The sequence below is a fragment of the Oryza glaberrima genome, chromosome 10 (assembly GCF_000147395.1).
Source record: "Oryza glaberrima chromosome 10, OglaRS2, whole genome shotgun sequence".
Taxonomy (NCBI): Eukaryota; Viridiplantae; Streptophyta; class Magnoliopsida; order Poales; family Poaceae; genus Oryza; species Oryza glaberrima.
Window position 1 is genome coordinate 1,478,666 of NC_068335.1, and position 13,910 is coordinate 1,492,575.

At 47.5% G+C, this 13,910-nt stretch overlaps 1 protein-coding gene across 1 annotated transcript; it reads left to right on the plus strand.

Moving 5' to 3' along the window:
- Positions 1–331: 331 nt before the first annotated feature.
- On the plus strand, positions 332–1,597 carry LOC127753421 (acyl transferase 15-like). The gene has a single exon (XM_052278907.1). The coding sequence runs from the start codon at positions 332–334 to the stop codon at positions 1,595–1,597; it is 1,266 nt and encodes a 421-aa protein (XP_052134867.1).
- The last annotated feature ends 12,313 nt before the right edge of the window (positions 1,598–13,910 follow it).

The following is a 13,910-nucleotide window of genomic DNA, read 5'->3' on the forward strand; positions in this document are numbered from 1 at the left end:
TTTGATAATACGTTTGTTTTATGTTACAGATGTTGTTGTATTATATTCTTTTATAAACTGAGTCAAACTTTAAAAGTTTGATTAGGAAAAAAATCAAAGTAGCTTATAATCAGTGATGTGTGGATCCAGATAAAAATAGCTATGGGTAGAAATAAACTAGATAAAGCTATAACCTTCTTCCCTGCTTATAATATGATGAAACGGAGGGAGTAGTTTACTGTGTGTATCTCACACACCAGCAACTATATATAAATGAATTAACATCCATGGATTTGCACGAGCTGCATCAGCTCGCAGAGTCTAAGGCTAAAACAGACAGAGAGAATCGAGAATGTGCACAGTGGTGACCAAGTCGCCGCCGGAGATCGTCCGGCCATCGGAGCCGGTGACGACGACGGCGGCGACCAGCAAGGTCATTTTCTCGCCCTTGGACAGGCCTCTCGCCATCGTACCGATCGTAGTGTTGCAGGTGTTCGAGCATCCGATCCATGAGCCCGTGGAGACCATCAGGAGGGGCCTCTCCCGTGCACTGGTCCACTACTACCCCCTCGCCGGCCGCCTCGCCGGCGACGACTACGACGACGTGCACATCGACTGCACCGGCGAAGGCGTGACCTTCGTTGCTGCAAACGCCGACTGCACCGTCAAGGAGCTCACGCGCGACATCGACCGCCGGTCACCCGACGCCGCGAAGGCGGTTCTACGCGAGCTTATCGTCGACTACCCGGCGAACGGCTTCGGCCGCGCCGACCCTCTCGTCCTGATGCAGGTCACCGCCTTCGCCTGCGGTGGCTTCGTCGTCGGTGTGACGTGGAACCATGGCGCCGCCGATGGTTTCGGGATCGCGCAGTTTCTCCAAGCCGTCGGCGAGCTCGCACGCGGGCTACCGACGCCGGCCGTTACGCCGGTGAGGTGGGACGAGTGGGCGCAGGCGGTGGCCCCTTCCACTGTCATGGCGTCCAAGCGGTTCATGTTCGGCGTGAAGACGCCGACGAAGCTCGCCCTGCACAGCATCACCATCCCGGCGAGGGCGATCAACGGCATCCGAGGTGCCACGGCGTGCACGGTGTTCGAGGCGGTAGCGGCGGCGCTGTGGCGGTGTCGCACCCGCGTGGTGATGTCCGACCCCGACGCCCCCACCGTGCTCGCTATCACGGTGAACTCGCGCAGGTACGTGGGCGTCAGGGACGGGTACTACGGCAACTGCGCCACCGTGCACATGGCCGTGGCGAGGAGCGGCGCGGTGGCGGGCGGCGACATGACGGAGGCGGTGAGGGCGATACGGCGCGCCAAGGAGGAGATACCGGAGAGGTTGAAGAAGGGGGACGTGATCGGCGAGCTGAGCAAGGAGCAGCTGGGTGGGTACGAGAGCGTGCTGCTGGTGACGTGCTGGCGGAACATCGGGTTCGAGGCGGTGGACTACGGCGGCGGGAGGACGGCGAGGGTGATGACGACGTACGAGCAGAGTGGGGTGCGGCCGATGTGCGTGGTGTGTCTGCCATGGCAAGGGGAGGAAGACGAAGGAGCCAGGGTGCTGTCCGGCTGTGTCACGCCTCACCATGCCGACGCATTTCTCCGTGAAATAGCTACGCTCTGATCTCGATCTGCACATAAATGATACACTCCCTCCGTATAATTCGTTTTACCTTTTTTTCCTAGCCAAGTTTGACCAAATTTATAAAAAAGTATTTTAGTATTTTGAACACAAAACAAATATATTATCAAAATATATTCAATGTTACAAACTAGTTTGATATTTGAATTGTTGCTAAATTTTTTTATAAATTTGGTCAAACATGACTAGAAAAATGTCAAACGACTATAATATGAAACGGAAAGAGAGAATAATAATTTTATCAATTTATTTGTAACATATGCTGTTAATTAATCGTTGTTATTAATTATATGCTGTTAATTTGTTATATATACGATGTTGGTATATTCAGTCACGTGTAAGTACTCAGAAATTTCAGTAATTCTATCAGATCATGCCATGATTTCTGCACCTACCTTCCGGGCCGTCATGGTTGAGGAAGAAACCATGAGGGCGTTTGCAGCAAACGCTCTCAGGTATAGATGGCTATAAGGCTTGTCTGGCATGGCCCGGCCCAGGCACGGCCCATCAGCGATCGGCCCGGTCGGCATTTCGTGTTGGGTCGTGTCGGTCAATAGGCTGCACCTCTGGCCTAAGCACGGCCAACCAGCAGTCGGGCCGTGCCGTGCCAGCTCGAAGGCACGGGTGGCCCATCGTGCCTTTTAAAAAATAAATCTATTTTCCCTCTCTTTTCTTTGGGCTGTGACATATATATAGCTAAAATAAGTCTATTTCCCTTCCCTCCTCTTTGTGCTTATATATATATATATATATATATATATATATATATATATATATATAGCTAAAATAAGTCTATTTTACGTCCCTATTATTTGGACCGTGACATAATATATCTATTTTTACTCCCTATTCTTTGTATGCCGGGCCTGGCCTACCATGCCGGCCCGATCGTGCCGGTGGGGAAGCCCAGACACAACCCGGCGGTCGGGCCGGTCCGGCACGGGCCCAACCCCCATCGGGCCGTACCATGTATGGGCCGGGCCAAAATGTTGTGCCGTGGGTTGGGCTGGCCTCGGGCCTTATGGCCACCTATACCCTCGGGATGCAAGAGATTGTAGCTGACAAGGAACTCCTGGAGAGGTACATCGACGAGTTTATACAGCAGCTTGTTTCTCACGTCGCGGATGGCAGCTGCAACACTGCTGCCCGAGTTCCTTCCAGTTCCAGCTGAGACTATATTTTGTCTCTGTTACTGTAATTTATCGTAATGGCTACGCGCATCACATGTTGATGTAAAGAAGGCGTGGGTTACTCTACCCTTTACATCGCTCTATCTTCCTTGTCCCCATGCATTGTTTACTCCAATAATTATTAACTGTTACGTTCAAGTTTCAGCCAGATTGAACTGTTTATCTTCTTGTGAACCCTGCGCAAAGTCGCCTCTGCAATGGCAGCTCGTGGGTGAAAACCTAGCCACTGCAGCCCCGCTCCACCCAATCCCCCGTCTTTCCGCTGCTGGCCAACCACGCAGCGAGCCGAGATGACGGTGGTGAGGCGGGTGGGGGTAGGGGAGAGATCTGGTGGAGTTCCGGCACAAATCTCAAATCAAATAATAGTTTAGAATTTGTAGGATTTTAGAGAATGTTTTCTGTCAAATGTCAAGTACACAGTAAAAAAACAAACCTTCTTTTTCTGTCCTACAAAATTATGCAAAATTCATTTTTTTATCACTAGTGCAGAAACCCTTTTCTAGGTGCCTCATAACCTATTTATATTGGTGTTTCTCAACCCGTATTAGATGAGGGTGTACAAATAATGACAAAATTTTGTATGTATCCATGAGTTTTTACTGAATTTTATCTCATTCTCTACAGGAAAAGGTCCTACCCCTCCGAGCACTATTTTGGACGCTTTTGGGCTAGGCTGGATAACATGGCATTCCAGTGTGGCAAAAAGAATTTTTAAAAAATAATGGGCCACCTATCAGTGCTCCATATCTCCTCCCATATTCTCTTCTACTTCCTTCCCATCCATTTCTATCTCTACCCTTGAAACAAAGCAGGGTGGCAGCGATAGCGGAGGAGGGGATCGAGCTTATCAGTGAGGAGCTCTCTCTCTCTCCTTTTGGTGGAGGCGGCTATAAGCTTGGGTCTGATGTGTTGGGAGGAGGCACCTGAAGCCTCAGGATAGTTGCGGTGGTCGACAGTCAAAGCGGTCGAAGAAGTCTAGGGTGGTGGTGGAGACTGGTGTCACACCCAGAAATTTAGCCCAAATTTTGAAACTATTTTGTGTATTAAATCCCTGTCCAAGACCAGCCAGGGTACACAAAAAGATAAACTAATATGCAGATCCAAACGTACATAAAGCGTAAATACTTACAGAAGAGGCACTTAGTCCTCACACCGAAAAGAAAGCAGCAGCACCGGAAAAGGCGATCCTAGCAGGGCTTCAGCTCCACTCCACATGCAAAACTCAACCGGGGTCTGAGCCTTGATCCTCTAACTTCGTTATCAGCTCAGAAGCACTACACTTCTGAAAAGGGGAAACAATAGCAAGACTGAGTACAACCACCGTACTCAGCAAGCCACACCAACGATGCAGACGTGCAAGGGGATATAAGGACGGTTTGTGGCTATTTGCATAAAAGCGGTTGTAAAACATTTTATTGAGCAAAACAGTAAAACTGTTGATTAACGCTACACCACGTTGAACAGGCCCAACCAACCCACCTGAACTACAGTGCATTTAGTCGATTTATTAAGTGTAAGACTAATCACGGTGAATCTAGTTGATCGCCCATAACCGCGGGCACGGCTATTCGAATAGTTTTAGTCTGGCCAGAGGTGCACAACTGTACCTACAAGACACAATCCACCAGCATGTCACCGCATCATCATGCGTCCATGATGAACACGTCACCATGTCGAGTGATTGTAACAAGACCCTTCATATAACCCCCTCTGACCAATCGTACCTCACCTCAGGTTTCACTCCCACTCCCCACAGGCAGCGGGCAGTCCCCTCTTGTGCCTAGGTAAATCCGGAAGCGACAAAGGCCGTCGCAGGGTCCACCCCACTCCATCACACCTACCCTTGCCTGGATGTGTCAGCCAGAGAAAAGCTATACTTCAAGTCAGGCAGTCACCCCATTCCCTCTTGTGGCAAGCGCTGTATGTCTTCCAGTGCATCCCGCAAACCGGTCCTTAACTGCCATGGGTGCGACCAGCAAAACCATGCACCCACAGCCCACCATTTAGTCACATTTTAGTTGAATGATTACGACCAATGAAACATGGTCTGGTGCCTCAAGCACGCAGCTCGTTCTGATACTAAAAAGGTCTAATACTGCAGTTATCCCATCGACTGAACTAGTGGTAATTAAGCATGGCTAAGCATATAGTTCTAGCTAGGTCATCATAAGTAACACAAGCTAGGCGATTTATTACCCACGGTTGACAAAGGACAAATATCAAGTAATATGGCATAAGCGAGCAGATAGGTAATACCCGGATCCCATATAATTAGGAAAACATGCATATTTATTTACAAACGGTAAAACATTTGTAAAGTAGGATCAAAATGCTCAAGGGGAGTGGATGACTTGCCTTGCTTCTTGAAACGATCTTCTGAACTCTTTTCCTCGCGACCGCGGACTTCCGAAACGACGGAAACTACACGCTGGCATGCAAAACGAGGAAAAACTCTAATAAAAACCAAGGAAACAGTACATAAAAAGTAAACAAACATGTAGATCTCAATTTTAGATGAATTTTGCAAGTTGAATGGCCCAATTTTGAGCCATTAAATGAATTTATATAATTATTAACCGAATTTATTGCACAATTAAACTGATTTATGACGTCACCGAGGGGGAAGTGATGGCACCGTCAAGTGGGCCCCACCTATCGGTGGCTCAAGGGAGGCAGGTGCATGGTGGACCGGGTCCACGCATGCATCGGTCCACGGGCGCACCACGTGGCAGCCACGTGGCGGCCACAGCGGACGGGGTGAGCGAGGTGGCGCCGACGTGGCGCCACGAGGGCACCTGCGCGGGGCGACACGTGGAAGGCACAGATCGGCCAGAGCAGCGGATCGGGCGGCCATGGGCAGGCGCGGGACGGCAAGGGGCCGGGCGGCCATGGGCGAGCAGTGCAACGGCAGCCGGCCGGAAGGCGGCGGCGCACACGGGAGGCGGCGTGGAAGGGAGAGGGGCCGCACCGAGAGGACGGGGACGGCGAGGCGAAGACGGGAAGGCGACTGGCGACGAGGATTGGTGGCGGCGCTTCCCGGGTTGCGGTCGGGGACGGTGCTCCGGCGACTCTCGATCGCGGCGGAGGTGCGGCTGAGGGCCAGCGGGACCTGGGGAGCTAAGAGGAGGGGTTAGAGGAGGGATAGGCATCGCGGCATGGCGAGGAACACCGGCCGAGCACGGCGTTTGCGGCGGGACTCACCGGTGAGCGAGGGGAGAAGGTTATGGCGGCTCCCGGCGGCGGAAGGTGGCGTTCGGGCGTCGGCCAAGGAAGAACGTGACGCGGCAAAGCCGGCGTGTCATGATGGTGGCCGAGGTAGCACGGACGGTAGCGGCTCGGGTTGGCAGTGGAGAGGGCGGCTCGGTGGCGGATTGGAGGAACGAGGCGGTGGCCGGTGCTTGGCTTGGAGCGGTGAAGCCGACAGTGGTGGTGGCACGGCATGGTGGTGGTTAGGGCGGCAGTGGTGGCCGGCTGAAGTCGGCAATGTGGCGGTGGAGCTCAGGTTGGTGGTGGGAGCAGCTTTTCGAGGGTGGAAAAGGAAAACGGAGTGGAGGCCGGGGTGGAGCTCAGCGGGGCGATGCCGAGGGTGGTGGCGGCGCGGCCCGGCGATGGCTAGGGCGGCGACAGCGCATGGTCGAGGGTCGCCGGCGAACGGCGGTGATGGGTAGCGGCGCGGACGGGTGGTTTTGGGGCATGGGAGGGCTCGGGAAAATGGGGGAAAAGGGAGAGCAAGGTGCGGGGACTCTTTTATAGGCTCGGGAAGGCGGGGATCGAGCACGGGGGAGGCGGCAACTGGCGATGGAGTGGGGCGCTGGCGACGCGGGGTGGTGGCAGCGGTTCGGCGCCGGTTCTTGCGGGGGAAGTGGGGGAGGAGGTGGAGGACGTGGAGGGGGTTGTGCCCATGCCAGGCGGGAGCGCGCGGGATGGAGGAGGTGGGCGGGGGATGCGGCGACGTGGGGCTCGGGCGGCCATGGCAGTTGCCGGCTCAAGCTAGAGGAAGGGGATGACAGGTGGGACCCACGGGCCCACCTGTCGGCGAGAGGGAGAGGGAAGGCCGGTTGGGGGAGGAGAAATAGACTTTATGGGGAAAGGGGGCCAAGCGGGCTGAGGGAGGGGAGGACTTGGGCCAAGCCCGAAAGGAAGGAAGTGGAATTTATTTGCTTTTGTTTTTATTTAAATTGATTGAATGAACTTTGTGTGTTTATAAATACGTCTTGAGCTCCGAAAATTCAAGGAAAAATCCGGAGAGTAAATTAGGGCACCAAGAATATTACAAAATATTCTCGGGCAATGATTTTTAAAGGAAATTTTTAATCCCCTCAATAATTCACTTGATTAAATTGATTTAACTTTTATTTAATTTCTAGAGATGTATTATTTAATGATCTCCCAGGGCGTTACAACTGGTCCCCCAGGGCGCCGGTGGTGGAGCGTGGTCGATAGGAGAATCCCAGGTTAGCAGCGGCCTCATATCCAAAGGAAAGGCGAAGGCAATCAGACCATGTCAATGCCGGCATGGGAGGAGGTCAAGCCACGTGCCAACATGGGATGAAGCGGAGCACTGGTCGCTATAGGGCCTGTTTGGGGGAGCTTAAGATTCTGAGAAGCAGCTGCTGAGAAGCTAGCTGCTGAGAAGCTAGCTGGTGAGAATCTGGAGAAGCTGTGAAACCCAGCTTCTGGCTTCTAGTTCATTTTCCAGATTCTACAACTACGGATTCTCAGAATCTGGATAAAAAGCTGGACTGTTTGGGGGAGCTTCTGGCAACTGGAGATTCTAGGAGAAGCTAGAGCTGCTAGAAGCTCCCCTAAACAGGGCCATAGTCCAGAAGCTCTCCCGCTGCCTTCTCCTGTTCGTGAAGCATGTAGGGGCCACCGTTGCGGTTGCTGTTGACGGTCGTTACCAATCAATTTCGACCGTCAATATTACTAAAATAGAGGAGAACTAGTGATGCTTGCAATGCATATATCTGTTAGAATAATAAACTTCCACTAGTATTAGGTATACTAATCTTTTGCAGAGAATGACAATAAAGTGGAGGAGAATTGACGTCAACACAATCGATAAATAAATCGGACGATGTCGAGAACCAGACTTATGTATGAATGGGCCAAGAACTAAGAATTGACACGACAAACTAGGCCAAAATTCACAAGTCTGCGGAGAAGAACAACAGAGGAGGCCGCCAGCCAAACTATGGGCTGGTTGGGCCGGCCCCAGGTTCGGCCGAACCTCCCTCATCGCCGCTGGATGCAGGGTTTCTTCTGGACAGTGTGGATTAGCTCCCAATGACGGTTGGAGGGTATTTCCGACCATTCCAACCGTCACAACCGTCATTGGGAGGAATACCTCAAGCAATAGCTCTCTCATTTCTCTCAAGTTTAGTTTAATAGTATCTAGCTGGTGGAATAGGAATAGAATAGAAATCAGGAGTCCGGAAGTCTTAGGAAGAGTTCGGGTATGGCTCTAGTAGCTTTTCTCTTCTCTTTTGTAAGCTTTGTACTTTTATTAGAATACTCTTCTATATACATCTATGGTATTGAAATATTTTCCGAGTATATGAGTTCCTACTTTACTTTATGTTCATGTTATACTGAATATACGGCTAGCTTATTTGGGAGATGATTTGGTGCGGGTATAATGTTTGCTTATGCAATTACTCTATGTCATGACAATGATATTAGAGTAGTATCTAGTAGTTTAGGCATGGTGTCTAGATTACGGGATATCATAATTTGGGGTTATATATTGCGGATGAGAGGTGGGCCGCTGATGGTGACAGCTCGGTACCGGTATTCCTCAGCGCCGGTATATAATCCTAAGTTAATTCCCTAGGAAGGGTATTCCTCCGTATTTAGCCCCGGTTATATGGTCATGACGGGCTGTCGTAAGGAACTCGACAATCAGGGTTGGCTTCTCGAAGTACCAGGAGGGCATCGGATATAGGGTATTAGCTAGTATATCAGTTAACTAGAATCTATGTATACTATGTATATTAGAAGTATAGGAATAGATTTTCTTTATCTTTTCTTTCCACTTAGCTTAGATGATTTATTATGAGAATAAGAAGTACTGCTTGTGTGTCACTCTACCCTTGGATTATCTTAATCCCTGCCTAAAATATGATTATCACAAGTAATATATAAATTATTAGTTGAGTTCTCTCTACATGATCTTCCCACGGGATAAAATAAATACGATACCCTTGGAATACTCTCGGGTGAAATGCTACAATGGTATATCCGTGCGCTTGCGGATAAACTCTGTGACCATAATATACTAGGAGTATTTCTGCGCCATTGCTGAGAATTATATTTCTAGTAATGTCGTTAAGAAATACCAACAGTTGCTAGCTGGGAGCTCCTAAGGCACAGTCTGAGCATTGCCTCCACCTTCTCGTCTTCCTATCCCCACGACTTCACCCTAAGGTGTCATCACCGCCTTCATGCGAGCTCTTCCATCACCGCCTCCCTGCGAGCTCTACCTCCGTATTCACTACAGCCGTGGTGAGGGCGCTGTTGGGCATGGCCAGGGTGCGCTTGCGTGATGGTGGAGAAGGCCCGCTTGCGGCGGTAGCATCAACAGCTAGCCAAGCTCATGGAGCCCCCTCCCTCCCCTCCCAATTCCAATTGGCCCTCGCCGCCTCCGCTCACCGAGAGAGGGCAACGAAGGGGGAGAGGAAAAAGAGCAGTGATGACAACCGGGCCCTAATATGCAAAATGATTACACGACATATAGATCACCCATCCAACAGTAGACGATTTGATTTCCTCCAACCAAACAACATAGTGTTGACGGTCGTTAATAAAGGAGAACTAGTTATGCTTACAATGCATATTCATGTCAAAATAAAATATATTCCATTAGCACTAGGTTTTCTAACCTTTTTGCAGAGAATGATCATAAATGAAGGAGAAGTGACAGCAAAACATACGATCAATCAATCAGACACTGTCAAGAAACAGACTTATGGACAAATGGGTTGAGAACACCATTTTCACAAGATCCAACAAGCCCAAAATTCACAAGTTTGCGGAGAGGAGCAAACGGGGAGGCCACCTGCCAAGAACTGGGCCGGTTGGGCCAGCCCAGGGTTCGGCCGAACCAGCCGCAGTGCTGATGGATGCAGGGTGTGGCTGGACGGCTGGGATTGATCCCCAATGACGGTTGGAGGGTATTACTGACCTTTCTAACAGTCATAACCGTCATTACTAGCCTATATAAACCCCTAACTCCCTCATTTCTTCACACACCTCAAGCAAGAAGAATCAAGCTCTCTCTCTAGTTTAGTAGTGCTCTCAAGCTAGTGGAGTAGGAATAGAATAGAAGTCTTAGTCCGAGAAGTCTTCGGAGGAATTCAGGTATGGCTCTAGTAGCTTTACTTTCTTTTGTAAGACTTATACTTTTATTAGAATATTCTTCTTTATACTACTCTGGTAGAATATATGATTACCAACTTTATCATACATTCAAACTATATTGATTATGATGCTAGCTTATCTGGTAAATGCAATGGTGTGGGTATAATGATCGTGCATACTATTGTTCTATGTCATGACGATGATATTAGAGTAGTATTTCGTAATTTAAACGTGGTTTAGATTACTGGATATCGTTATTTGGGGTTATATGCTGCGAATACGTTTTGGTGGGTCACTGATGGTGACAGCTCAATACGGGTATTCCTCCGCGCGTGTATATAGTCCTAAGTTACTTTCCTGGGGAGGGCACTCCTCCGTATTTAGCCCCGGTTAGATGGTCATGGCGGATTGTCATAAGAAACTCGGCAATCAGGGGTGGCTTCTCGAAGCACCAAGAGGGCATTAGAAAGAGGGTATTAGCTAAGTAATCATATAACTTGGATATATGTATATTAGAAGTATAGGAATAGATTCTTTCTATTCTCTTCGCACTTAGCTTAGATAATTTATTATGAGAGTATATAATTCTCATGTTGTGTGTCATTCTACCCTATTCATAATCTTAACACCTGTTTCCCTCAAAAAAAAAATCTTAACACCTGCTTAGACTTTGATTATTACAAGTCATATATAAATTATTAGTATAGTTCTCTCTATTATAATCTTCCCACGGGATTAAATATATACGATACCCTTGTGTTGACGACCAAAATTCATAAATCATATATTGGATCCGATGTCAGAACCGAAACGGATTTGCAGAAGATCTGTAGCCTCAAAAACAGAACCCGCATCGGCTACGAGTTGTATCGGCTACCTCTTGCATCGGCTGTTACCAGATCAGACAAGGAGGAGCCGATGTAGCTGATCCTGGCAAGACAATCATGGGATCATTACCGAGGGCAGTTCAAGTGCCGTGCAAGTATTGCCAAGCATGGATTGTGGCTAGAGAAGGCAATTGTATCTATTAATTAGGATATTCTAGTAGTTTCATTATAGATATTTTCGGTAAGAGTCCGCCTGAGGGACTTGTTCGTATTTTTGAGTTGTAATAGAGATAGAGTCGTGTTCGGCAAGGACATATCGTGTATTTTGGGTATAAATATGACCTGGGACCCTGTAAATAAACAACATCAGTTCAATAACACTTTCGGCGCATCGCCACCATTTTCTATTTTCATTGTTTCGACGAGTTCTTGCTTTCGAGTTTGGCTGCATCGGTTTTGATTTCTGACGAAAAGGTAAAGATTGTTATGGCAGCTTGCGTTCTTGGGATTAGTGCTTACATCTTTATGACACTAGGCAATCAGGGGTGGCTTCTCGAAGCACCAGGAGGGTATTGGAAAGAGGGTATTAGCTAAGTAATCATATAACTTGGATGTATGTATAATATGTATGTATATTAGAAGTATAGGAATAGATTCTTTCTATTCTCTTTCCACTTAGCTTAGATAATTTATCATGAGAGTATATAATTCTCTTGCTGTGTGTCATTCTACCCTATTCATAATCTTAACCCCTGCTTAGCCTTTGATTATTACAAGTAATATATAAATTATTAGTATAGTTCTCTCTATTATAATCTTCTCACGGGATTAAAAAAATACGATACCCTTGGAATATTCTCGGATAAAATGCTACAATGGTATATCCGTGCATTTGCGGATGAAGTCTATAACCATAATATACCAAGAGTGTTTCTACGCCATTGCTGGGAATTATATTTCTAGTAATGTCGTTAAGAAATACAACACATAGTAGCTTATATCTTCTAGACTTGCACACAGACTATTATCAAGTACTGATTAAGAAAACCAACTTTAGAGCTAGCCCATCCCCATGCTTGGCTGTCGTCCCCGACCTCGGTGATCTCAACCACAAGCTCCATTAGTGAAGCGATTCCATTGCTCGTCTACAACCTCAGCCAAACTGAACGCCATTGGCAGCGAGGAACTCATTCGATTTCTCTATCTCTCTCTCAAACGGGAGGTCAGCGAGGAGCTCGTCTGACATAGTGCATTGGTCGTGTGGTCCACACAGTGGCGGCGGCTGGACACGGTGGTGGCGAACATATGCGGCGATGACTGAGCTCCTCCGACATGTGCGCCAAGAACCGTCCCCTCTTCTGTAGCAGGAGCGTGGGAGCGTGACGAGGTTGGATGACCGGAAGGTGGTGACGAGCAATGGCAAGGGACAGAGGATGTGGCAACGGATGGATGGACGACGCCGGTTCAGATGGACGGAATGGCATGAAATGAACAAAATTCACTCTTGTGATGGCAGATTCTAGAAGACACGCGAATTGGATGGTAAACCCTGAAAGTGCTATAAGTTGGATGGTATGTTCTGAAATATCTCAATTCACAGATGGGTGTCAAAACGAACTTACCTTTGACGGGTGGCAACATCGTCAGATCAAGGAGGTCATACTCACCTTTTACAGGTCTTTTATTCGGCGCCGTCAGAGGTGATAGTTACCATTGACGGACAAAAGCCTGTCAGAGATGAGGTAGAGTCATCACTGACCACTCATCTTTGATGAGGGTCTCATCCGTTCACTGGTGGAGAAACCATCTTTCGTCGGTCAGGCTATTTCCACAATAGTCCCGGTTGCAATAAAAACCGGGACTAAAGATGATCTTTAGTCCCAGTTAAAAAGGGTAACGGGCATATTTGATCTTTAGTCCCGGTTGGTAACACCAACCGGGACTAAAGATCATCTTTAATCCCGGTTCAAATACTGTCAGGGCTTGTCAGGCCCCCCGGGATCTTTAGTCCCGGTTGGTAACACCAACCGGGACTAAAGTCCCACCCCTTTATATATGTCTTCTTCCTCCTCCAGCCCGAGCAAGCTTCAAAATTTGTTCAAAAAAGAGGGGAGGTCATGCCAAAATTTATAGTAAATTTACTTTGGTGATTATATACAAATCGGAGGTGCCTAAAAGGTTAGCAACTTCATCCTCCAATGTTTTTTTTTGGTCATATTACATTTGGAGCTATGTTTTGCATACTTTTTTATCTCCAAAATTTTGTTGTAAGTTGATGAGAGAGAAAAATTGTGTGGGAAAAGAAAGAATATATAGAAATTTTGTTTATTTGCTAAAGAAGGTTTTATAAAATAGTTGAGTAGGAAAATATAGTGAAAGTTAATCTTAAATAAAAGAAGACAAACTAAATTGAAAATTAAAAGAATTTAAAACTTCAAAAATAATAAATAAGAATTATTTGGTGGAATATTTTATAATTTTTGTATGAATAATGATATGTCATTATTGTATGACTATTGAAAGAGTTTGTGATTATTTTATCATTATTGTATGACTGTCATTATTGTACGAATGATTATTTGTGTATGATTTTTTTTCATTTCATGTAGATGGATCGGCAATGGATGTACGCTAATCGGTGGTCCAAAGAGTTTATTGATGGCGTGCATTATTTTTTGAGAGTGGCTGAAGCTAACAAGTAGAAGGGTTTTATTTGTTGTCCATGCAATAAGTGTAAGAATCAGAAGGAGTATTCTGCATCCAGGACTATTCATTTCCACTTGTTTGAGTCGGGTTCATGCCAAGCTATAATTGTTGGACATCCCACGGAGAGCAAGGGGTTGAAATGGAAGAAGATGAAGTGGAAGACGACAATATTCCAGACTTTGCTCAGTACGCTGGATTTGAAGGAAATCAAAC

Coding starts and splice junctions, on each gene's coding strand:
- LOC127753421 (XM_052278907.1), top strand. CDS start 332: ATGTGCACAGTGGTGACCAAGTCGCCGCCGGAGATCGTCCGGCCATCG.